This window comes from Taudactylus pleione, unplaced genomic scaffold (assembly GCF_031769625.1).
Source record: "Taudactylus pleione unplaced genomic scaffold, aTauple2 ptg000120l, whole genome shotgun sequence".
Taxonomy (NCBI): Eukaryota; Metazoa; Chordata; class Amphibia; order Anura; family Myobatrachidae; genus Taudactylus; species Taudactylus pleione.
In genome coordinates this window covers 7,371,148-7,397,307 of record NW_028284522.1, presented here as the reverse complement: position 1 = coordinate 7,397,307, position 26,160 = coordinate 7,371,148, and the positions used below count along the sequence as shown (strand labels likewise).

The 26,160-nt window shown below is 43.2% G+C and overlaps 1 protein-coding gene across 1 annotated transcript in view; it reads left to right on the top strand.

The window, feature by feature from the left end:
- The window catches only part of CP (ceruloplasmin), an 82,111-nt gene that overhangs the window by 35,070 nt on the left and 20,881 nt on the right, over positions 1–26,160 (top strand). Inside the window, exons 7-12 of the mRNA XM_088472094.1 lie at positions 5,803–5,942; positions 13,765–13,908; positions 14,445–14,653; positions 19,915–20,065; positions 20,332–20,544; positions 25,414–25,618. Of these exons, the coding sequence (XP_088328220.1) occupies positions 5,803–5,942; positions 13,765–13,908; positions 14,445–14,653; positions 19,915–20,065; positions 20,332–20,544; positions 25,414–25,618 (1,062 nt within the window). The remainder of the gene's footprint in view (positions 1–5,802; positions 5,943–13,764; positions 13,909–14,444; positions 14,654–19,914; positions 20,066–20,331; positions 20,545–25,413; positions 25,619–26,160) is intronic.

Genomic DNA, 26,160 nt, shown 5'->3' with positions numbered 1-26,160 from the left:
GAAAAATACACCATCAGGGGTGCAATATATAACACATCCCATCTTACATAACAAGTCTCTGCCCAGTAGGTTAGTAGGAGCCGCAGCAGCCAGGAGAAAAGAATGCCTGGTATGCAACGGCCCAATAGTAACCTCTGTGGACTTTGTTAAAGGATAATGTTCCACTTTACCTGTTACACCCATTGTTGGTACTGTCTCGTTGGTCACCTGTAAATTAACAGGAGATTTTATCACTGAGCTGGTCGCCCCTGTGTCTACAAGAAAAGGCTATTCAGTACCAGCTACATCAACCATCATGACCGGTTCTTCCCTAGTACTTCCCGTTAACCTGACTATCTGTAGACTACAGGTATGACCTGACCCCTAGCGTTGGCTACCATTCTCCAATAAAGCATTTACGGCCACAATTGGAGCTGGTGCCTGCTGGACACTTGCTGGCCTCTGTGCATATCCCTTATCGGGATATCCAGGTCTCCCCTGATTTGGGGTTCCTACTCTTTTTACTGTACAGTTTCTACTTAAGTGTCCTGGTTGTTTACAGTTAAAACATGTTCGTGTATCGGGTGAAGACGTGCTGTTGTGAGGTTTGCGCAGAGGGTAAAGGGGGTGGATATGGGTAAGGATAGGGAGGGTAAGGGTAGTATTGTGGGGGTTAAGAAGTTGGCGGGTAGTATGGGACCTGTGGTTGTGTCGGGTTAGTGGGATAGAGTTGTGCTTGTTGATGTGTGGGATTAGTGAGGGCACATACTTGTTCAGATGTGAGTGTGTGTGCAAGTGCAAGTGTGTCTGTTGGCTGTGATGTTGCCGTCATTCCCTCCAGAGCTTGTATACTGACAGCCATTAGTTTTTCGCTCTGGGCTTCTCTCTTCTTTGAGATGTTTTTATCATGTTCGATGGCGGTTTCTATTGTGAGTCCCCGCCAACCAGGCTGTGAGGTCTGAACCCAAGTTTCTAAACTCTCTTTCAGACTGTCCACGAGTACCGTGACTATCATTCCCCTGTGGTGAGTGCTATCTTTAATATCTTCTATCCCAGTGTACTGGGTGATAGCCTGCAGAGCCCGGTCGCAATAATCTGCTGCAGTTTCACTCACCTTTTGCTTGATTGTGAAAATTTTGTTCCAGTTAACTACTACTGGAAAATATATACCCAGTTGAGTTACAATGCGGGAAATGTTACCTTGGTTTACTTGGTCTGTTAAGGGAACGTCACCATCCAATACACAATCCGTGATAAATTTTGTCCCGTTGGTATTGCGTGGCAGACAGGCCCTTAACACCACACACCAATCTTTATTAGTTGGTTCATGAGAACTACCCAAATTTCTCAAAAATCTTTGACATTTGGCTAGTTCCTTTTTGGGATCGGGGAAATCATTTATGATGGAATTTAGTTCTGCTCTTGTCCAAGGACAATGCATTACTACTTCCCTCGTTGGTACTATACCGTTTGCATCCGCATTTCCATTTGGAACGGTTATTGTCCGAATGAGATGCAGACCGGTAGCGCTGCTAACTTTGACCTGGTAACCTGGCTGGGGGTTTAGTCTGCTGCTGCTACGTATGGTATGAACAACTTCCTCTACGGGTACAGAGGGCATAAACACTTCCCTTGCTGTTAGCAATAGAGATGGCGGCACCACTCGTGATTGTGGTGATGCAGCATCTGCACAGCATGGGAAATGGCAGACATTACAATAGGGTCATCATCCACATCATGAACATTTTCTTTATAGTTGCTTAAGAGAGGGTACAAGTTGCTTGTTACATTTTTATGGGTATTTTTGGTAACTGTACTTGCACCTCCATCCACATAAGGTGGGGGAGGTGAGAGTGAACTGCTGGCAATACTCTCCATGACGCTACCTTGCCGCACGGGCGTGCCATTTTACGGCTCGCCGTATTGCAATTTAGCACCGCGGATGTATTTTCTGGCAATGTGCTCGCGACGCTAGTTTGCGTCGTTTGCACTTTTTTAAGCCACGAATTCCCTTCATGCTGCCACAGTTTTAAACATTCAAAATATTTAACCTTTTTTTATCGGGAGCGCATCAAATTAATGTGATCCCGGACATTGTCTAACACATTTTTATCAAAACTACCAATTCTGGGAAACTGTCTAACACTCTTCCTCATCATATTAAACCATAAATCACAATACCTTATTGCCTAAGTACCGTACTTAGTATGCATAATACGATGGGCCGATCCGATCGGCGCCTCCATTAGCAGCACATCATTGTCTAACATCTCTACTGTTTGCATGGCTCCCATTCTGAGACAACTCCTACGCTTTTCAATAAAGATTTAAACTGGTGAAAGACAATCAAGATACTTTCACTTACCTGTGGACGATTTAAGTCGGTGGCACCCACACACCTGGATAAGATTTGAAAAAGGCAACTTCCACATCTGGATAAGATTTAGTAAGGCAACTTCCACACCTATGGGAGTTTATATGTCGGCTACTCCCACGCACCTCTCTACAACAAAGACAACATGTACACCTGCTACTGTGTATAGAACAGTAAAGCTGCTTACCGAGTGACTAGCACAGCCCTTAAAGGTCATATGTTACCTTTAACTGTAGGGAACAAGTTACCCCTACCAACAAAACACTCACTGTTACACACTTTTTCCTGCGCAGAAAAATACACGTTAACCCAGATATTGGTAATAATTAAATTTAAAAAAATTTAAACCTCAACGGCTTTGTTCAAACACGTGGCAACACAACCAGAAGTACGTATATGCTATTGTGCGACCAGTCACATACACAATAATGCGACTACCACACAAACATATGACAACCTTTAGTTGCGTACACAAAAGTGCATCTTTGCTATGCGCAAACCTGCGACTTAGCCACGTACTCAGTACTGCGGCACCCCTTTAAACGTAAGGTTCTATCAACAGAGGTGAACAAACTTTTTCCTCTCTTGTCCCTGGATTCTAGTCAGCTTCCTTGATTCACACGGAGACGGATAGCGATCTTTCAGCACAAAGCGGTTGCAGGCAAACCCTGCATGTGGCCACTCCACCCTTTGCTGAAATATCAACTAACGATACTGGATCAGAACCTCTATACACACCTTCCTATACCTTCTAATAACCTGCCTATACCTTCTAAGGATGATGCTAATTTGCGAACGCAGTCATACAGTAAATAAAGACTTAGACCTGGAATCTGTGGTTCCAAAGCACAAGTATTATTCAAGTAAAAGTTCAGACAGTTACACGCAATTGATCCAGACACAATTTAGGTGCAAAAGGAATTATACAGACCCAAGTACAGTATACATACGCAGCGCTTCCGGTACCAGGTGTTAGGCATCAGCAAGAAACCCCTCGTCTATCAGCATGCAGCACAAAGACTAAAAACCCAGTGTCTGAGCACACAAATTTATACCCCCCAGGAATATACAAAACAATAGAAACATTTGTTGCTGATGCTATTGGTTCCCAAGGGAGATCCATCTGTTACGGAGCATTTAACAGGCTGTATCAAATAGACTCTCCCTGCCTCTAACAGCTGGGGGTCTCTCCCTTCCCGCCCCCTGTAACATCCTAACAGTTAATACATTTTGTTGCTTGAAGTCTCTGCGATCCATAACTCGAGAATGCATGATGCGATCTCCCCACCGATAACACCGGAATACTGTGGAAAGAGTACGCATCAGTACGAAACCAAACACGGCTTGTTTACCATGTATAAAACCTTAGTTATCAAATATCTTTATTTCACAGCGTTTATATTAACTGAACCAACTTAAATCGTATATCTTAAAGCTAATGGAACCTTGTAAGTGAATATGTAAAGTGTGAGTGTACGGGGTTTGATATGAAGACGCTAGTTAACTTGGTGCGGATGCATGCACATTTAGCTACTAAACGGTGTTTTCATTCGGGGTCTTGTGCATTCGCTAATATGCGACTAGTTAACAGCGCTATTATGAGTATTATTCTGTATATGAGAAATGATGGGAGATGCAATCGCATGGTGCTAATAGTATTATCGCCACATGTACTAAAAAGTGAGTTTATCTAAATTGGCGCTTTAGGCGGCCATTCACAAAATGGCGTCTTGCGATCTCATTTTCAAGATGGCGTCTTGCGGCCAGTCGCAAGATGGCGTCACCGCGATTCAATTTTAAACTGAACTTGTCTCAGCCAATTACTCAGCTTCGACAGTAGAAATAATTATTGGTATCTAACTCTCTGAACAAATATAATAAAACTTGTATTATCTTTATTTATTACTCTTTAAAATTGTTTTCCGATATTTAGGCGAAATATAAAATCAAATCAAAGTAATACAAAGAAAAGAATGTGTGTCAGATTAGTAGTGATTTAAAACTTTCCTCTGACGTTCGTCAATTATATCACTTCTCATATATTGTGCATCTGAGTGATAGGGCTATCACTCATAATTTATTATCTCAGAAAATTGTTCAGGAGTAAATTCTACTTAAATATCAGTGACCTCCCCCGTATAACAGTATTTTCATATAATCATTACAAAATGCTCTATTTTCATGAGGTGTGAGTCACGCCATGATATTTAAACTTTGTTGCTTTATGGTGCATACACACGATCAGATTTTTTCTTCAGATATGGACGATAACGATTTAAAAATCGTTCAGTCGTTCATATCTGAAGGAAAATCGTTCATATCTGACATGCCTGAACGATGGACGATCAACGATGCGCGTTCCCGTTTGTCAGATAACGATATCTGACATCTGATGGGTTTGCAGTCAGACTTGGACGATTCCATTCATTTTAATGCAGTCAAAAATCGTTCAATCGTTCAAATCGTTCAAATCGTTTAGTCGTTCAGTCGTTCATCTGACAAATCTGACAAGTCTGACAAATCTGACCGTGTGTACGCTCCATTATATTATCTAAAATTATTGAATGTTACCATTCCATATAATATTATATTAGGTACTGCAACAAATGTAACCAATTTAAGTGACACAGAATGTCTTTTATGTATTTAATATAGTGTGTAAAGATTACAAATATCATTCCCTGATTGATTTTACAATCTAAATGGGAGTTATCTTTTCCTGTTTATTGGCTTTATTTTAACGCCACTGTGAGTATTCCTTATTTTAATACTCTGAATGGTAATCTGACATCGTCAGCTAGATATGTATTGTAACCTCTTATATATTCAAATCAGTTACTCTTTCACCTGTAATTCTCCCACAGGGGAAAGGTTGTTATTGGGGATGTAGGGCCTGATTCAGAGCCGGACGCTCTGACCAGAGCGCTCGCACTGAATCAGTGCCCTCCTACCTAAAAATGGAGCGGCCTTCTGGCCGCTCGCATAGCTGTGGGTGGCCACCCACAGCATATGCGAGCGACCAAAAAGATGGTCGCGATGGTCAAGACCATCGGGGGCATGCTGTCAGTCACCATCGACAGCACGCCCCCTTTGGTGTGAGACCCGGAGCGACAGCTTGGCTGTCGCTGTCCGGGTCTCGCGCATGCGCACGATGGAGCTCCCTCCGTCAAGCGCATGCGCATTGGGGTAACATCGACCCGCTTGTGAGCGTCCTGCGCTCGCGAGCGTGTCTGAATGACCCCCTTAATCCCATTCACTCAGTGTTACTTCTCAATCACTACATGATAAGCACCATGATGCCGCATACGATCGTGTGGTAACCAGCGATGACAAGTAATAATGCTGGCATTCTTACTTGTCATCGCCGGTCACCACATGATAGTTACAATACTTGTCTACCTGACAATGTCATATCAAATCATTTGGTTTCATTATCACTGTTTTTATAGTGAATCGGCAACATTTTTTGAGCGAAGTGAGAAGAGAATCGGAGGTCTCTATAAGAAAGCGGTTTACACAGAGTACACAGATTCAACTTTCACTAAGCGGAAAGAAAGATCCAGTGAGGAAGCACATCTTGGAATCCTGGGTAAATATGTCCAGGTGCTCCATTTACTTCCTAGAAGATTTTCTATATATATATTATATATTTATATTTTTATATATATATATATAATGCAATGATCCAGCACTCTGTAGAAATATAGATACTTAGCTGGTTGCCCCCATGGTGTAATGTCACAGATGGCTATAAGTGCGGCACTCCATGCAGAAAAAATCACACAGGTTACACGATTAATGTTTCAATCTATATTAAAGCATTTTCATCAGAACCATAACAAACAACTGATAATCTTACCTTAAATATGCATATGAAATACACCCAGTGCTCACATGCGGGCTGAGTCAGGGCGGGACTGCATATATAAATAAAAAAAACAAGATAGATAGGCCGGCACTCCACATTAATGCAATTAGCGCAATAAGTAACTTGCCTTGGTGCCCTCCTAGATGATCAATCAGAACACCCACATAATATAATGTGTACAAAAAAAATATATATATATATATATATATAATATATATATATATATATGTGTACAGTTTATATATAATATATATAAATATATATATTTATATTTATATATATATAAAATTGTTTTTCTATAGCTCTACCCACAGTTGCGCCAGCCACAGTTCGTGAACCTATGTTTCCTGAAAAATAGCCCTGTATTTATATTGTTATGAATTCAATGCCTACTCCGTGTGAAAAAGGTAGAACCAGGATAGCAAGGTTTTCTGCCATTAACAACCGCCCGTTGTTCCCTTAGAACTGGGACGCGTTCACCGGTATTTAGGCGGCCATCTGGGCTTACAGCTTGAGGTAGTAGTAATTCACATGGAGGAACAAGAGGATTCAGTGGCGAGAGTAACAGAATGGAAACTGGTACAGTGGCCTGCGAGGTTGGTGGAACAGGTTAGTCAACTGAAACTGTGGCTTAGAAACCTATGGGGTAATAGAACAGCTGTTGATGTGGCTTTGAGAGCGTTGATGCTGCTTACAGCCAGTACAGAGGACAGTGCACAATTGATGTGGCTTTGAGAGCCGAGGGTTCGGCTTGGAGCCGGTAATGAAGAGAGTTGATAATTGATGTGGCTTTGAGAGCCAATGATGCGGCTTGGAGCCAGTACAGTAGATGGTACACAATTGATGCGGCTTTGAGAGCCGATGGTGTGGCATGGAGCCAGAATTGAAGAGAGTAAATAGTTGGTGTGGCTTAGAGAACCAGTACACTAAACCGTGTACTCTTTGATACTGATACACATACAAATCCAGACAAGATGGTACATAGGTTTGAGTACAAGTTTGTGTACTAATTAGCGTACAGTGGCCTGATGAGTTGGTACACAATTTGTGTACAAGTTGGTCTACTGATTAGCGTACTGCAGTTGAGAATACAGATAACTGATACTGAGTGAAGTGATTCGGCTTGAAGAGCCAAAAGCTGCTGGTGTGGCTAGTAAGCCATTGAAGAGGCTTAGCAAGCTGCAGGAGAGCACGGGAGCTGCTGGTGCAGCTAAGGAGTCAGGAAACTCCTTAGCAGGAAACTTATAATGCAGCTGAGCTGAGAGACCCCACAGGAATGCTATAGTCAGCGAGGTAGCAAAATTCCAGTGTGTACAAATAGGTGAACCGCCTGATCACGCAGTGCCATGGATAGCATGTGATGTCCTGGGGCATGCCGATCGCCTAGCAACTGAGGAAACCGGGACAACCGTGTCATGCAATGGTGAACGTCTAGAGGGAGACAAGTCATGACTTATAACAGTACCCCTCCCCCCCTTGACGTGGGGTTGAAGAACCCCCAGAACCAGGTTTGTCTGGAAATTCTTGGAAGAAAAGTCTCTTCAGCCTGGGAACATGTAGAGCCGTTTCAGGAACCCAGGAGTGTTCCTCTGGACCATAGCCCTTCCAGTGGACCAGGAACTGCAGACAACCCCTGGAGATCTTAAAGTCCAAGATTTTTTCCACCACAAACTCGTGTTGTCCGTGGACCAGAACTAAAGCAGACCTAGATGGAAACTTCAGCTTAAACTTGATCTAACTGAAAACTGGCTTGAACAATGAACAATGAAAGGTGTTATTGAGATTTGGGTAACTAGAGTTTGAAGTCTACCAGATTCACTTGTGAAATGATGCCAATAAACCTTGGACCCAACTTCTGAGTAGGCTGGTGAAGCTTAATATTCTTAGTGGAGAGCCAGACCAAATCACCCTTCCGAAAAATACATGGATTTCCGATGTTTGTCAGCAGAGTTCTTGGAGCAAAGAAAAACCTTCCAAAGGCTTTGATACTTGGTCTAGATGCGCCGGAGTCAAGAAAAAGAAGGCAACATTGAAAATCCGGGATCTAATGAATTGGCTCTGGGATGTTGGCCCGTGATGCACAAAAACGGGGAAACTGAAGATGCTGAATGACACGCGTTGGTAAACGTGTATTCAGCAAGTGGCAGATCAGACACCCAGTCGTTATGACACTTGGACATGTAACAACATAAATATTGTTCCAGACACTGGATGACCCACTCAGTATGCCCATTAGATTGTGGAGAGTACCCAGAAGACAGGCTGAGGTCAATGCCCAAGGAAGCACAGAAGGCCCTCCAGAATTGAGCCACAAACTGTGGTCCACGATCCAAAACGATATCCCTGGGTAAACCATGCAGGCGGAAGATGTTTTGAAGAAACATATCAGCAAGTTCTTTGGGGGAGGGTAGCTTGGGCAAAGGTACAAAGTGTGCCATTTTACTAAAATGATCCACTACTGTCCAGATCACGAAACATCGAGCAGACACTGGAAGATCGACGATAAAATCCATGGCAATGTGAGACCAGGGAACCTTCAGTATGGATAGAGGAAGCAGAAGACCTGAAGAAACTGTATGAATTGTTTTATTTTGGGCACAGACCTCACATGCCAGGATGAACTCACGCACATATTTAGACAAGGAAGGTCACCATGCCTGGGTGACTAAAAGCTCGATGGGAGTGAAAATCCAGTAAAATAGACCTTCTGAACCTCTCTGGAACAAAAAGAAGACTGCCAGGTTTTTCTGTAGGTGCCTCTCACTGACAGGCTCAAATGAGGTCACCCAAATTTCGGGTGATTGCACAGTGGAAGAATGTGTCAGGAAGAATTCGTCAGGATTGGGAATCGGTTGTACTGGTTCGAAGCTTCTGTAGAGAGTATCCGCTTTGATGTTTTTTTGAACCCAGATAGAAGTAAATTATGAAGTTAAACCGGGTAAAAAATAATGCCCAGCGTGCTTGCTGGGAGTTCAACCTCTTAGCAGACTGGATGTAGGAAAGATTTTTATGGTCAGTAAGAACTGTGATCCGGTGTTTGGCCCGTAAAACTTGCGTGAAAAGTAGGCACACGGGTGCTATTTATCATATGCAGGATCTTTCTGTGACAAAATGGTCCCAGCTCCCACTTCGGAAGCATCCACTTCTAGAACAAAAGGTAGTTCTGGGTCTGGATGACTGAGTACGGCGCCTGAGTGAATTCGACCTTGAGGGCTTTGAAGTACTGTACTGCTTTAACTAACCAATTTAAGGTATACGCTCCTTTCTTGCTCAATTCCACAATAGGTGCCACAATAGTGGAAAATGATTTTATGAATCGGCAGTAATAGTTGGAAAAGCCGAGGAAACATTGGATTGCCTTGAGAGAAGTTGGCTCAATACATCTCAGTGTGGCTTCAACTTTACCAGGATCCATTGAAAACCCTTGGGACTAAAAGACATATCCTAAGAAAAATATCTGGGTAACATCCAAATCGCATTTCTCCTGCTTGGCGTACAGATGGTTTTCTCGTAGTTTTTGCAGGGTCGTTTCAATAGGCTGAACGGCATGACTAAATATTCGTAATGTCCCGAGTGAGTACTGAAAGCTGTCTTCAATTTGTCCCCAGTCCAGATTCAAATCAAGTTATATGCTCCTCGAAGGTAAATTTTGGAAAAAATATTGGCCGTGCGCAGTTGATCAAACAGTACCGAGATGAGAGGTAGCAGATATGAATTTTTAATGGTGATATTATTGAGGCCTCTGTAATCAATACATTAGTGAAGGGATCCATCCTTCTCTTCGACAAAAAAAGCCAGCCCCCAGTGGTGACTTTGAAGGGCGAATGAACCCCTTAGCCAATGCGTCCTCAATATACTCTCTCATGGCCTTGTCTTCAGGTACTGACAGAGAATATAAGTGACCTTTAGGCAGTTTAGCACTGGGAACCAGATTAATGGCGCAATCATAGGACCGATGAGGAGAAAGAACATCTGCAAGTTATTTAGAAAAAACGAAATCACGGTACTGGAGAGGAATGGTGGGAGAAGGTTTGGCTACCGCAGGAAGAACTGATCAGACTGGGATGGCCAAGCAATGGGTATGGCAGGCATGACTCATTTTAGTTATCTCTCCGGAGGACCAATTGATGATGGTATTATGATGACTAAGCCATGGGAGTCCCAGAATGACTGGAGTCAAAGGATACTGGAGAAGATAAAATGAAAGCACCTCTGAGTGTAGAACTCCAACCATCATGTGGAGAGCAGGTGTTTTGAACTTGACATGACCACACGAAATCAAGTTTCCATCCAGTCCACAGACTGGGATCTCCTGATCTAAAGGAACGGCAGAAACACCCAAGGTTTAAAAGAAATGGAAATCCATAAAACTACCAGCCGTCCCGCTATCCAGAAATGCTGAGGTGGTGAAAGTTGATTTGAGTAGTTGGATAGTCACCGGGACTAATACTGAATTTTTGGAGAAAATGGGGACTAGGCCTAAATGTAATCCCCCCTGAACATTTAGGCCTTGCCTTTTACCAGCCTAAGTGGACAGTTGTTTACAGCATGTCTTTTGTCTCCACAGTACATACAAAGGCCTAGGGAATATCTCCTGCATCTCTCATCAGGTGATAGTCGAGATGCCCCAATTTGCATAGGTTCCTCTGGATCCGATGCCGGGACCCACGAGAGAGAATGGGGCGACCTTGTGGGAAGATTTTCCTCCCGTCTATGTTCCCGGAGAGATCGGTCAATCCTGATAGCCTTCTGCATGAGGTCGTCCAGTGTGTCAGCAGGAGGATGTTGGACGAGGATATCCTTAACAGCGTCAAAAAGGCCAAGATAGTATGGACTGTGTAATGCCGGGTCATTCCATTCAGAGTCAGTTGCCCATCTGCGAAATTCTGAGTAATCTTCTGCCGCCTTTTGACCCTGCTACATAACTTGGACTCGGCCAGGGCAGGTCTATCGGGATCATCATACAGTAGTCCCATGGCAGTAAAGAAAGCATTGACTGATTGTAATGCTGCATGACTTTAGGGCAACCCAATGCCCAAATCTGTTAGTCCCCCTGGAGAAGGGAAATTACCAGTCCTACTCATTGTGATTCTGTCTCAGAGGAAACAGGACGGAGCCTGAAGTATAACTTGCAGCTTTTGCAGAAGTTAAGGAATTGCTGTCGGTCTCCGGAAAATCGATCTGGCAAATTAATTTTGGCTCTCTGGGAGGAACAGAAACTGTGGAAGGTCGGCTTTCTTCAAAATGCAGGGAAAGATCCTGGACCTTTGGAGTAACGAATTGGATTTGAGCAGCAAGTGCCTGGGTAATATTCTGCCCTTGTTCCATTACTGTACTCTAAGAACTATTTGTCTATAATGTTCTTTTTGGCCGACTATAATGTTATGAATCCAATGCCTACTCCATGTGAAAAAGCTAGAACCAGGCTAGCTAGGATTTCTGCCTTTAACAACCGCCCATTGTTCCCTTAGAACTGGGATGCATTCACCGGTACTTAACCGGCTGAATGTGCTTACAGCTCGAGGTAGTAGTAATTCAAATGGAGAAACAAGAGGATTCAGTGGTGAGAGTAACAGTAGGATTGGAAACTGGTACAGTGGCCTGTGAAGTTGGTGGAACAGGTTAGTCAACTGAAACTGTGGCTTGGAAACCCATGGGGTAATAGAACAGCTGTTGATGCAACTTTGAGAGCCAATGATGCGGCTTGGAGCCAGTACAGAGGACAGTGCACAATTGATGTGGCTTTGAGAGCCGACGGTGCAGTTTGGAGCCGGTAATGAAGGGAGTTGATAATTGTTTGGCTTTGAGAGCCGATGATGCGGCTTGGAGCCTGTACAGAAGATGTTACACAATCGAAGTGGCTTTGAGAGCTGATGGTGTGGCTTGGAGCTGGTACTGAAGAGGGTTAATAGTTGATGTAGCTTAGAGAGATGATAGTGTGGCTTGGAGCCGGAACTGAAAAGAGTTAGTGATTGATTTGGCATTGAGAGCCAATGATGCAGCTTGAAGCCAGTACAGAAGATGGTACACAATCAATGTGGCTTTGAGAGCTGATGGTGTGGCATGGAGCCAGAATTGAAGAGAGTAAATAGTTGGAGCAGCATAGAGAACCAGTACACTAAACCGCGTACTCATTGGGACTGATAGACATAAATATCCAGATGAGATGGTACACAGGCTGCGTACAAGTTTGTGTACTAATTAGTGTACAGTGTCCTGACAAGTTGGTACATAGGTTTGAGTACAAGTTTGTGTACCAAATAGCTTACAATGACTTGATGAGTTGATACACAGGTGTGTGTAGAAGTTAGTGTACTAATTAGCATACAATGTCCTGACAAGTTGGTACACAGGTTTATGTATTTGTGTATAAGTTGGTGTACTGGTTAGTGTACTGCATTTGAGAACACAGATAACTGATACTGAGTGAATTGATTCGGCTTAAAAGAGCCAAAAGCTGCTGGTGTGGCTATGAAGCCGTTGAAGAGGCTTAGCAAGCCGCAGGACAGCAAGGGAGCTGCTGGTGCGGCTAAGGAGCCATAGGAGAGGCCACGGAAACTGGGGATATTGAGAAGATACACGAGGTGTAACAGGAAACTGATCATGCAGCTGAGCCGAGAGACCCCACAGGAATGCTATAGTCGGCGAGGTGGCAAAAGTCCAATGTGTACAAATAGGAGGACCTCTCAATCACGCAGTGCCATGGATAGCATGTGACGTCCTGAGGTGTGCCGATCGCCTAGTAACTGAGGAAACCAGAACAACCATGTCATGCAACGGTGAACTTCTGGAGTGAGACAAGTCGTGAACGTGACTTGGGACATATATATAACACCATAAAAGCAGAAAAGTTGTTCATGTAAAAAAATAGACAAACAAGTTGTAATCGGTAACAAATGTCAAGTCTCAAGAGTTGCCCTGATCCATTTGAAAGTGGACTGTACTATAGTATGCATAGTATAAAATGCCATAAGAATTGTAGGCTAAATTCACTTAAGCCATACTGGCTTAAGTTATATCCCCTCCATGAGTTTCCGAGGGTAGACACAGGTGGCCAGCGCCGAGCAATGCAAATCGTATCATCATGGCTCTACCCCCTATAATGCAGTGCTGTTACTGTGAATCAGGCCATTACACAGAGGATGATGATGTGATTTGCCACCTGATTTCACCCATTTCACTAAGAAATGGATTGAATGACAAATCTAGTAGTTACCTATCATCAAATTTTAAGCTGAAAACCAGTGACGCTTGTATGGGCACATCTGTTCACTACCACATCACCCCATAAATCAAGGGATTCAAACTACCAATTGCAGCTCCTTTGTGACATTAGATCCCGATCAGTGACAGGTAAAACAATGCAGTTAACCCCTTCCTGTACGTAATATATTTAAAACATATTTTTAGAACTAGGTCCATTTTACACAGAATTCATATTTGGAAAGAGAAAGGCTAATATGCTAATTTATATTGTTACTATATACTTTTCTTATTTGCTTGACTGCATGACATATATAAATGTTTATGTCTTTATTATTAGGGCCAATCATTTTGGCAAAGGTAGGAGATTTCATCAAGGTCACATTTAAGAACAAAGCAAGCCGCCCATACAGTATTCAGGCCCATGGAGTAAGCTACACAAAAGACATGGAAGGCGCTGTCTACAAAACAGGCAACAATGAAGGTGAATGAAAACGTTTTAGATACAAAGCTATAAGGTACCTCCTAGCTTTCCACAATACATAAATCATTGGCTTAGTAATGAGAACACTGTGATATCTGATTTTGTTTTTCTTTTTTTCCCAAAAACAAATAATCAAACATTCAATCTTATCGCTGTGAAGTGGGCTAATAAACACTCCCCTTTTTTGTCTTTCACATGTGAGCTTTGTCATTATTACATTGCTTTAATTTAACCAGGTTGTGCATCTAGTTTTGTACGTCTTCATAGGACATTAACATGACTTCAAAACTAGTATTAAATATTTTGGCTGATAGCACCTGCTCCCTTCTCTATGATACCCAGTCAACATCCCTTTGACCAATGAAATCTCAGGATTACAAAGTCAGCATTTAGTTTTGTGATTTTGTGCTGCACTAGGTGTAAATCAAATTGTAGTCAGACCTACGAGCCACCAGTTATCCATGTGATATTTTTACACATTCATAAACCCTCAATCATTATGTGTAATATGTTGACTTACATTCTCACCAAAACAGAGCCGAATACACAGTCCCATGCTTCCCATGTGGCCCCAGGAGATACATTTACATACGAGTGGGATGTTCCAGGCAGTGTGGGATCTACCATGCATGATCTTAACTGCTTGCCATGGCTTTACTACTCATCGGTCGATGTAGTCAGAGATACAAATGCTGGTCTTGTGGGTCCTTTGTTAGTGTGTAAGAGCTTAATTAACAACACACAGGTAAGTAGTGTATTTTTATTTATCCTAAATTTGCAAAAGTGTCCCATTTATTACAGTGGTTAGTGGCTTAGTTTGATAGAAAATATATTTGGCTGTAATCTGTAGGATCAGTAGCTTACCTCATGGACCGTATTACTCTGATGGAGGGTCGATTCTTTCAGATGTGGTTAGACTGAAAATAAAGTTAATTATGTAGGGTCTCAATTATGATACCCAAAATGGTAGATATGCCATGATTTCTGCAAAATAGTCTGGGGTTGTGGAGCAGGTTGGTTGTGTTTGCAGAATTTGGCATTAGCTGACAGACGTTGGGTACAGTGAAGGCAGAAGGCAGGCTCATAGGTGCTTCTAGTTTTGGCGAGCAGTGCAAAAAAGAAATTTCATTTTACAGGGAGAGAGAATTTGGAAATGAGGTAAAGGGGAGTAGAATTGAATTCTGCACCAGTTCTAAAATGGTCTTGTCCTGTACTTTAAACGGTACACATTTTGGACCTTCACTCACTGTGAAATTGGTGATATGTGCATACTATTTTGTGACGTACACAGGTGATAAATAGTAAACACCAGTTTAAAGAAGTATTTGAGGCACACCAGGTGGATAGACTTAAACAGGAGCTTGGGTTCATTGCAGTGCACAGATTGTACAGCTGTACTCATGATGACACCAGTAAGTACCAAAGATGCAGCGGAGCATACAGCAGACCAGCCGGTCATGTATGGATAGTGGCAATATGCAGTGTATTGTAGGGTCACTTCTGTGCAGTACTGTGGTGCTCAAACACAGTGGCAAGATAGCGCCTCACATGCACAGAAGAACTAACAGCGGCCATCTTGATAAAGGATAGAGGTATCCTTAAAGGAGCATCATGGAGATAGTGCAGTAGCACACTCCATATACCAACAACCGCCCTTGATGCAAGCTTTCTCCAGTTACACAAACATATATAACTTTCTTGCAATCATACCTACAATAAAATGAGGGTTAAACAAGAAACAAGAAATCAACATTGTTGATGTGTGTGAACTATTTATGGTGGAATGCAGGTTATGATAGTAGACACCAGCGGAATCTGGATACAGCAGACAGCCTTAGTTCTTAACCAAGTGTTTGGTTTATTGAAGTGCAGCAGAGGTGTTTGTACAGCCGGACTCACTGTTACACACTGGGTAGATCTGGATAGAGCAGAACATACAGAGGATCAGACAGATATGTATGATGGTTGCGGTGCAGGTTTATGCAGGATATATGCAGAATAGTCATGATAAATGCATGATATGCAGGATATTCGTACAGGGTCTCTGCATCGCCACGTTCCACTGTGCTGCTCTAACATAATGACAAGATGGCGCCGTGCATGGCAAACAGGAGATATGGGTAAAGTGAAAAGATTTACTTAAGGCAGGAACTTGGAGATAGCGCAGTATCGCACTCAATAACCCCCTCTCTCAAGCTTTTTCTATGTAACACAAATATTTGCTGTGTTGCAGCAACATGTAAAACAAATTTGAGGGTTAGACAATTAAGAACATATCAACATTTCAAGCAAATTCAAGCCCATATTTCTCTACAAACATGACCAATGACTGTGACGTAATCCCTTTGGTAAGCACTTCAGCAGGATTCTTATCACTATCTATGTGAACACAGCAACAGATCCTTTCCCCGTGAGCTCTTGACTATTATTATTATCACACTCACTGATGATGGTGTCGTCCTTGTTTATAAGACATAAGGGTCTATTTACTAAGCAGTGTTAGGAGACAGAGTGAAAAGTGATAAGGTGCCAGCCAATCAGCTCCCAACTGTCATTTTTCAAACACAGCCTGTGAGATGGCAGTTGGGAGCTGATTGGCTGGCACCTTATCACTTTTCACTCCTAACATTGCTTAGTAAATAGTCCCCTCAGGTCCTGATTCAAACCCGCTTGCTAGGCTGTGTTAGCTAGTAGCTAACTGATTTTCGCTAACTGTGTATGCATCGCAGTGCGCGTGCGCAAACTAGCCACTGCGATCGGGAAGTGATAGCATGCCAGGCTCATTTTGCTCTCTAGTTTGAGTGACAGTGCCGTTTGTGGGTGGTGATAGGGGCTGGTCTTTGTAAATGGGGTGTGGATGTGCAAACGCAGGCGTGCCTGTGCACTCTAATTGCTTTTTCTTGGCGTACATAATTAACATGGAAGCATCATTGTACACGTCACCTGGCTGTGTTTCACACTGCAATGATCGCAGTGCTTCCGGCGGGGTATGGTTGACCTCAAGGGCTGCGAGCAGCTCCGATGGCTCTCGATGTTACTGATAAATAATACAGTTCCTGGAGATGACGTGTGCTGCGAAGGAAAAGTGGGTGTCTTTAGACTGGCATGCGTTCGCTCTGCCGTCGCTCGCTAAGACATGGTGGGCGTCCTCTTGCCTGGCCGAACGAGCGCTTCCTATGCATTTATTAGGAGCTGAGCGGCTGCATGCGAAGGCATGTAGCGTGCGGGTCTGAATCAGACCCTCAGTTCACTCAAAGTCACACCTCTTGAAGGTGTAGAGTTTCCTTGGTTATTCTAGATTTCCACTATTTCCAATAGCAGAGATTCATTTGTCAACCTGGAGACTCAGAAACAAATACAAAATACCGTTAAATTCAATTCTGTTGTCTTCCCCTTTAAAAATCAAAATAATTTCCTGCTGTCGTTTGAATGCAAATAATACATAAGCATAGTGAATAGATTGCCGTGACGTCATATTATACAGAAACCACACTGATGATTTATATACGGTGGGAAGGTTTCAGAAACAATCCACCAATTAGAAGTGGTTGCCAATCGACATTATCATCATCAGTGCAGATTTTGCAATAGTGGCCATGCCTCCTGGCAGGTGCATATGCATTTGTGTCCAGATCTACCTCAGTCGCATTTATGTCACTATATGTTACTATACCCTGTCTTCTAATGTACAGTATATATCTTCACTGGTATCATATATTCCAACTGGATGTAGTCAGTGTCGGGATCCGGGCACCAGAATCCCGACTGTCAGCATCCCAAAGGTAAGTATTTGGTGTTAGGGGGAGGGTTAGAGTGTGGGGTTAGGGTTAGCCATTAGGGGGAGGGTTAGGGTTAGGCACTAGGAGGGAGGGTTAGGTTTAGGGTGTGGGTAGGGGGAGGTTAGATTTAGGCACCAGGGAGGGAGTGTTAGGTTTAGGGTGCAGGGAGGTTAGGTTTAGGGTGCAGGAAGGTTAGGTGTAGGCACTAGGGCGGAGGTTACGTTTAGGCACTAGGGGGGAGGTTAGGTTTAGGCACCAGGGAGGGAGTGTTAGGTTTAGGGTGCAGGGAGGTTAGGTCTATGGTGCAGAAAGGTTAGGTGTAGGCACTAGGGGGGAGGTTAGGTTTAGGCACTAGGGGGGAGGTTAGGTTTAGGCACCAGGGAGGGAGTGTTAGGTTTAGGGTGCAGGAAGTTTAGGTGTAGGCACTAGGGGGGAGGTTAGGTGTAGGCACTAGGGGGAGGTTAGGTTTAAGCACTAGGGGGGAGGTTAGGTTTAGGCACTAGGGGGAGGTTAGGTTTAGGCACCAGGGAGGGAGTGTTAGGTTTAGGGTGTAGGGAGGTTAGGTTTAGGCACTAGGGGGGGTGATTAGGGTTAGGCACCGGGGAAGGAGAGTTAGGATTAGTCTTACCTTAGTTCCCTTATGGGTATAGGGATTCTGACTGTCAGTATTCTGACCAGTGGCATCCCAACAGCCGAGCTCTCATACCCAACCCATCCCAACTGAAACTCTCACTTCTACAAACAAAACTTTCCTTTATCTTTCAATTCTTCAAGCCTTCCCAAACAAATCTATCCTAATCCTAAATCCACTTCAAAACATACCTAAAACATTTAAACATTTGTTTCCTGTCTATCTAAGGCATGATACATACTGTAGTGATGATAAGAGATGCTCCAAGAGTTTGAATGGGTTCAAGGCACACTCAAGGTGCCCTCCATTCAATTTGAGGCTTGCTTTCACACTACATGCGTTATTTTTGTTTGATGTACAACCAGTCTTTCCATCACCCAAAGTCAGCCCTTTGCAAATTCAGTGTTATGGTAGCTTCTTTTGGCTTAGTAATGGGTTAGATTAAGGAAAGTGTGGAATTAAGAGCACCTACTGTATCAGCGGCGGCCCCTACCACTGCCGAACCGGTCAGTGTGTGGATGTGCGGGATTGTGATCCTGCTCATGCGCACAAATTAACAAGTAGGCTTCTAGGGACTGCATCAGCTGCAGCCCCTAGAAGACAGATTGGGCTGACGTTAAAGCAGGGGAGTGGCTTCCCATTGGCAGCGCTCTCTCAGCTAATTGCAGTCTGATCTGTGATTAGCAGGGAACACTTAGAATGGGAGGTCACTACCACTGCTAGGCAGTCCCCGCAGTTGCCAGATTTTACTGCAGCCCCTGGGTGAAATTTGCCACTGACCTATATATCTATATATCTATATATATATATATATATATTGTGACACAGTCGGGTTAGGGGTACCTCTCCTGGGGTAGATGGTCTCCCTCTTTACACACACAGCTGTAGAAACAGGACACAAGTCTGGGGTTCTCATACAAACTGGTCAGCGCCAGTCTTTATTGTGCCAAATGAATGTAAACATAAACAAAACATAAACATGTCCTAGCCCAGCTGGGCACTAGCTACACAGTAGATTCCCTCTCTATAATAATGGTAGGGCCTATTGCCTTCACCATCAACAAAACACATGCACAGTACTTACAAGGAAAGTAACCAAGTGTCTCTGAACAGGCTAGTCTGCCTGCTCTCCCAGGTGTGAGACACTCAGCCACAAACAAACCCAGCTTATATTAGCCATTTCCAGATGCAAGCCCTTATGAGCCCGTTATCAGGCTGAAAGGCCCAAAACCTGGAATGGCCTGTGGATGGAGCCCTCCCTCTCCTCACATCGACACTACCAGGGCCCAAACCGGCTTTTCTCTAAAGCCGACATTTCTAGTCTGTTTTTCCCAAAAAGACTTCTCCTGGTGGTTTCAGAACACATATGACAGGAACCTAGGACATACATATAAGCCTTTCCACACTTCTCCAGTGCTTTTATCACAATATATATATAAATATATATATATATATATATATATATATATATATATATAAAGCAAGGGAGTGCTATATATATGTAATATATGTATATATTTTTGGATTGCTGTATATATATATATATATATAATATATTATGGAAATGGTAATAGAGATATGTTATTGCATTTGCAGAGAGGTGTAGCTGACAATTACTTCTTGATGCCTAATGTTTTTGATGAGAATAAGAGCTGGTACCTGGATGAGAACATAAAGCTATTTACAAGCAGCCCGCACACCGTGAACAAGGAAGATGCAGATTTCCAGGAGTCCAATATGATGCACTGTAAGTGTTTTATAAAGAATTACCCTAAAGCGTGACACTTTGAACTCTTGTAAATTATACCTAAAAATAGGTTGAGCAAGACCTGGCATCTTTCAGTCCTGCTGCAAGGCCAACAGTTATACACTGGGTTGGGCCTGCTAACATGCAGCTACAATAATTATTCACCCCAGTCTTTCAAACATCTACAACATTTCTCTATGGAAACCTCCTGTGTGAATGTAGCATGCACCACTGATGTTTTTTATTGTCTTTTGTACTGTGCACAGCTATAAATGGCTACATGTATGGAAATCAGCCTGGGCTGGATATGTGTATAGGAGATTCCATCCGCTGGTCTATGCTGGGACTTGGCACAGAGGTTGACATGCATGGCATCCACTTCTCAGGCAACACTATTCAAGTCCGTGATGTCACAAGGGATGTAGCAAGTTTATTTCCACACATCTCATATGGTATAACAATGAATCCTGACAATGAAGGTAAGTTACAGAAAAGTGTTATAAAGTACTTAAATTATGGTACCAATGCAGAGTTCAACACAAGTCACACTTGCCAACTCTCCCTCATTGTCAGGGAGACTCCCTAAAATAGCAGCAATCTCTCTGTCTCCCTGAAGAGTCCAGCAATCTCCCTGATTGCACATTACCTCCATTATGAAGCTGTTATATTTAAAAAAATAAATAAAAAGATATATATATATATATATATATATATATATATGTTCAAATGGGATCATTAGTATAATTTCCCTGCATTGGTTATAAGGCACGATGATCCCTATGGCTACATGCATTTTCTGAAAAGGATCAGTGTGTTTTGATCAACAAATAGATCTTACTAACTGCTTTTGGGCACATTTACATGTGGATGTAAGGCAATGTTATGACACGCTTCTCAGATGTAGCAGTACATGCTCATAGGTGTTGCTTTAACAATTCCCTGAAATGCATTTTAAAAAGTACTGTAGGCAAATATGACGCAATTCCGATTTGCAGATCACAGATCTTGCATGTTTAAATGCTGTGTATACCCTGAAGTCGAGTGTAAGCATTTATGGGCTTTTATATGCAGAGACCTATGCAACTCAATCGGAGCAATTGCAGACAACTTGTGTGTAACACTACATTAGTCCCTATGTGTTTTCATGCTAATAGCTTTGTATTTATCGGACCTCAGTGTTTGACTATTGTAGAAATATCAAAACATTGCTTTTAAAGATGCTCAAACTGGCTACAAAAAAATGGACAGTTTAATGATGTGTCTGAAGTGTTTAATCCGTTAAAAATTGAGCAAAGAAGAATGAGGGAATGAAGGATATGTAACCACATTGGATGTGGTTTCCTGCTAGGTATTTTAATTGAAAATCTTGTCACTTTGTGGCTTTTGAATTCCTAAATCTCTTCTAGTGACGTTGGAATACTTACCAAAAGCTAAGTGCATCCCGTGAAAGATCTTTTGGGCTGCATTCATGTCTTTAAAACCAAGATTCCAAGTAGAATCCTAAGGTCAGGATTATGGGGTATGTTCCATAGTTACAGTATATGTGAGCTTTTCAACCTAATGCCTCAATCAGTCTGATACTGTTGGTAATGGAATGTGCTCCTGCGTTATCTCCATGATGTCCTTTACTGAGGCATAAGATCAGTTACCAAGATGGCTGCCGACAGTGCTACTGCGCATGCATGGCGCTATCTTAAAACGTGTTTGAGTGTAGCAGTACTACATGTGCTATACTTCTGTATATACGTGACCAGACAGTCCGCTGTATGTTTTGCCACCTGTTATTGTCACTGTGACAAACTACAGTAAACCTGAAACCATGGTTAAGTTTCACAAAGTGACCCACTTCATTTGCTGGTTCCACTGGTGTCTGCTATTATCCAACTTGTGTATACCACAATTAGTGCACACATATCAACAAGTTATGGTACCAGGCACTACAAGCACCATAGATGCCACATGTTAAAGCAAACAGTGTGGCTGCAGACTGATTCAGCATACAGCATGAACACAATAGCTGCATCCACAATAAGTTTCATTAAGGTTTGAGGTTCAGAGAACTATGTCACAAGGAAGTTCACAATTGAAATGCAATTTAAGTGTGAGAGGCTGTGGAAAGTTACTATTAATCCAGGTGACAGTCCTAATCCCGATGATGTAGCTAAAACAATGGCAACCATCTGTTGAAGTCTGAAACAATATGTTTATTCCATGATACAAGGGAAGATGTCAGCACATGACAGACAACATATGAGGATAAAGGTATCATGAGAAGAATTCATCTGAGGTGAATATTGAATGATACTAAATTGAGTGAAGGCACAAGTATGAGTGAATATATCAATAAGATGATGTCCATATCTCAGCAATTAATGTCTGTAGGAGTCCAAGTCGATGACAAGGAGATTGTTATGCCAATGCTACAGAATTTAACAACTGAATTCAATTGCTTAGTAGTAGCTTTAGAAGATAATGCAGACAAGCTATCAACAAAGATCATTAGGGCAAAACTGCTGCAGTTATAGGAACGTGTACCAGTTGAAGTAAATGTAGTGAATTCTGCATTACACACTAAAGGTGCAAAGCCTGGAAAACTCAAGTATAAGGGGTAAATTTATCTGTGGTAGATTGGTGTTTTTTTTGCGATTTGGGTATAATTTTGAAAATAAGAGATTTATTAGAACCCAAATCAATGACCAATCGCAGGTGAAACATGACTTCACACTCCAATACATGGCCCATTGAACCAAATATTGTATGGTTAACGTTGACAAAAATAGAAATCACAAATTTACTAAGAATCGTGTTAGTCAAATCGATCAAAATCATAGCACAATGCAGGAAATAAATAGAACTGCCTGTGAACAGCATGTTTGTCCAAAGCACTGCTTTTGTGTTTAAAAAAGTAAAGAAAGGGTTAATTAAAAAAAAAAGTGTGTGGTATCACTCCCCTTGCCCCAAAAGCACCAGTTCTGGACCTCTGAGCATGGTCTGGTACTAGACTATTGGAGTTAAACTGGCATGGAGTCTCCCCTATTTTCCAGTAACCAGCACTGCACTGAACCAGATGGTGGGCTTACACTAGAGAAGGGAGACATGCAGCATGGGGTCTCCCTGCCATAATGTAAAACCAGCCCCAAACTGGTCAGTTTAGGGCTGGAAATCCTTGGGAAGCAGGGACCCCAAAAATAAAAAGGGTTAAAATATCCAGGAAGCAAAGTCGAGCAACAACTGATGTGAATGGACATCAGCAATAGACAAGGAGATGACATCGCTCAATGACAATAATACATGGACTGTAATTAACAGGCCGACTCATTGTTAAAAAGTCAAGAGAAAATTGATCTTCTGCAAAAAGATAAAAGCAGACTATCGCTCGTTATAAAGCTAGTCTGGTCACAAAGGTTTATACGCAAAGATCTGCAGATGACTACGGTGAAACCTACTCTCCTTTGGCAATGTACAGTACATTACACTTAGTCATTGCCATATCTGCCTTGTATAATATGCTTTTATACCAATAAGACTTTGACTCAACTTTTTTTTTCAATGGAGAACTGAAAGAGGAAATAAGACACAGAACCTCCAGAGCATTACTGCAAGAAAATGTTCCAACAAGAAGGTCTATCTCTTAAAGAAAGATTTGTACAATCTTAAACAGTTTGGTCGTTGTTGGTTTTGGGAAACAGAGGCCATTTCCACCCACTTACCGCCCAGAAACAGTGATTGACAGTCTGCTGCTGGACTGCGTGCGATATCGCAGACCCATACTGCACATGCGCAGTATGGGACCAGGGCATGCGCAAATTCCCGACCATTGCACACTACAATAAACCTGAAACCCTGGTTAAATCTCAATGCATATACTGGTTCGGTTGGTTGCTGGTATCATTTGGAGAGTGAGGAAAAGTAAGCAACCACGTGGCTCCTAGCCAGGGCTGCCATCAGAAATTCTGGGGCCTGGTACTAACAAAATAGGCAGGCCCCCCCTGGAGCTACAGCAGTGCTTTTGCATCAATTGGTGCATAAACCAGGGATGGCTAGGCATGGAGGAGGGGGGTGGCAAAGGGCAGGAAAAGCTGGTTGGTCCAGGGGGGCAAAGGGCAGTAGGAGACGGGCAGATTAGACAGGCAGGCTGGCTGGACATGGGGAGGGGGTGCAGGGAAGACAGGTTGGCTGGCTAGACAAGGAGAGGGGGCTCAGGGAAGACTTGCTGGTCTGGGGGAGGGGCAAGGCAGGGAAGGTATGCTGGCTGAACTGGGGGGGCGCAGGAAAGGTTGGCTGGCTGGACTGGGGGGAACAGCGCTGGCTGGATAAGAGAAGTGGGGCACAAGGCAGGGTCAACATACCTGCATCTACTGTCCTGAGAGAGATTGGGCCCATTTGGCTACTGCGAGGAATGCACCGTGCGGCAGGCAGGGAGAAAGAGAGCATCAGCGCTGTGGAATTCAACTATGTAATAGAGCTGTCTGCCAGCATCAGTGCTGCTTCAGCTTTTGAACTATGCAGCCGGCCGCGAGTCAATCACAGCTCGCGGAACGGCAGCCAATCAGGAGCGGCCGCTCCTGATTGGTTGATCAGGAGCTGCTGCTCCTGATTGGATGCTATTCCGTGAGTCAATCACAGATCAGGGCCGGCTCCAGTAGATAGTTAAAATGCCACAGCACTGATGCTTTTTCCCTTGCCTCTTCCTGCTGACCCCCGATGCATTCTTTGCCACTGTTAGCCAGGCCCCCTCTCTCTCTGGGCCCAGTACTAGAGTCCCAGCAGTCCCCCTCTGATGGAGGCCCTGCTCCTAGCTGTAGCCCTCCCAATGGCTTTGTGCTACAGTGGTCCCATGGTTGTGACACAGAACCAGGGTTCAAGCTCCCATTAGCCTACAACCCATTAGTTACATCTCTACAGCCCTTTATGCTCTGCAATGGGATTATGCTACAACATTGTATATATCCAATGGCCCTCATTTCATGATATTAGTACTCAGCTCTAGTTTCTGCTGCCAATTCAGGGGCTAACTTTACTATACAGAACTCTTCAAAGCCACCGCGGCTTCAGCCACTGGATTTAGATGGGCAAATGTAATCAATACAAAACCAGGCGGACCAAAACACGGGGGTCTACGCACATATGTATGGCATTGGTGCACACAGGGAGGGTTTCTGGGTACCTAGTACTGCAGGTGCCAGGCAGATCCTTGCTGCAGCCGCACCGATCATTATTACTTTTTGTGAGAGGGATTGCTTTGTTTCTGTGTTATTAGGCCGCCCTCAGAGCTTCGAACAGGTTTGTGATCAGTGCTAACTATTGTATACATGTATGTCATGTAGTATAGTTTTCTCTCCCCTTAGGTGTTTTCGATGTGGAGTGTATGACTACAGACCATTACACAGGAGGAATGAGACAGCAGTACAGAGTTAAATTATGTAATAAGCAGAAGGCTAAATTGGCGCTTTCCCGTATACGCACCTATTACATTGCAGCTGAAGAAGTAGAATGGGACTACTCTCCATCCCGCACCTGGGAACATGAGAGACACTCGGAACATGCTGAGAGGTAATGATGCAGATTACATACAAGCTATCTATGGGCCTGATTCATTATGGAGCGCTATTGCGATTATGAACGCAGTCCCATATGCTAATGAATGCTATCGCAATGCCATCGCAGCCTAACAGACTTCAAGTCTGCGATACCATTGGTAACATCAAGTAAAGGTCTGACCTTACTCAGGAATTGCTAACCTCATTGCACAAAGCCCAAGCTGCATATGGCATTGCAGTGGCTAATTTATGCATGCCAATGGTATGGCGTTCAAATCCCCTGGCACACCTCTGTTTCTCCGACCAACCCCCTGTCAACACCCCCAAATGCTCACTTCCTGACAATCACTCTGCGATGGGTCTGCGTGGACACTGCAATCGCAATCCGTTCGCAGTGGAGCCTTCGAGCACACGCACTTCAATGCATACGCATGCGCAGAATGCAACAATCGGCAGTCTGCATGCATAATCGCAGTTGCGATCTGTAATGAATCAGGCGCTATATACAAATCACTGAATGAACAGACACAAAATATTGTTGATAAAGTAATTTGG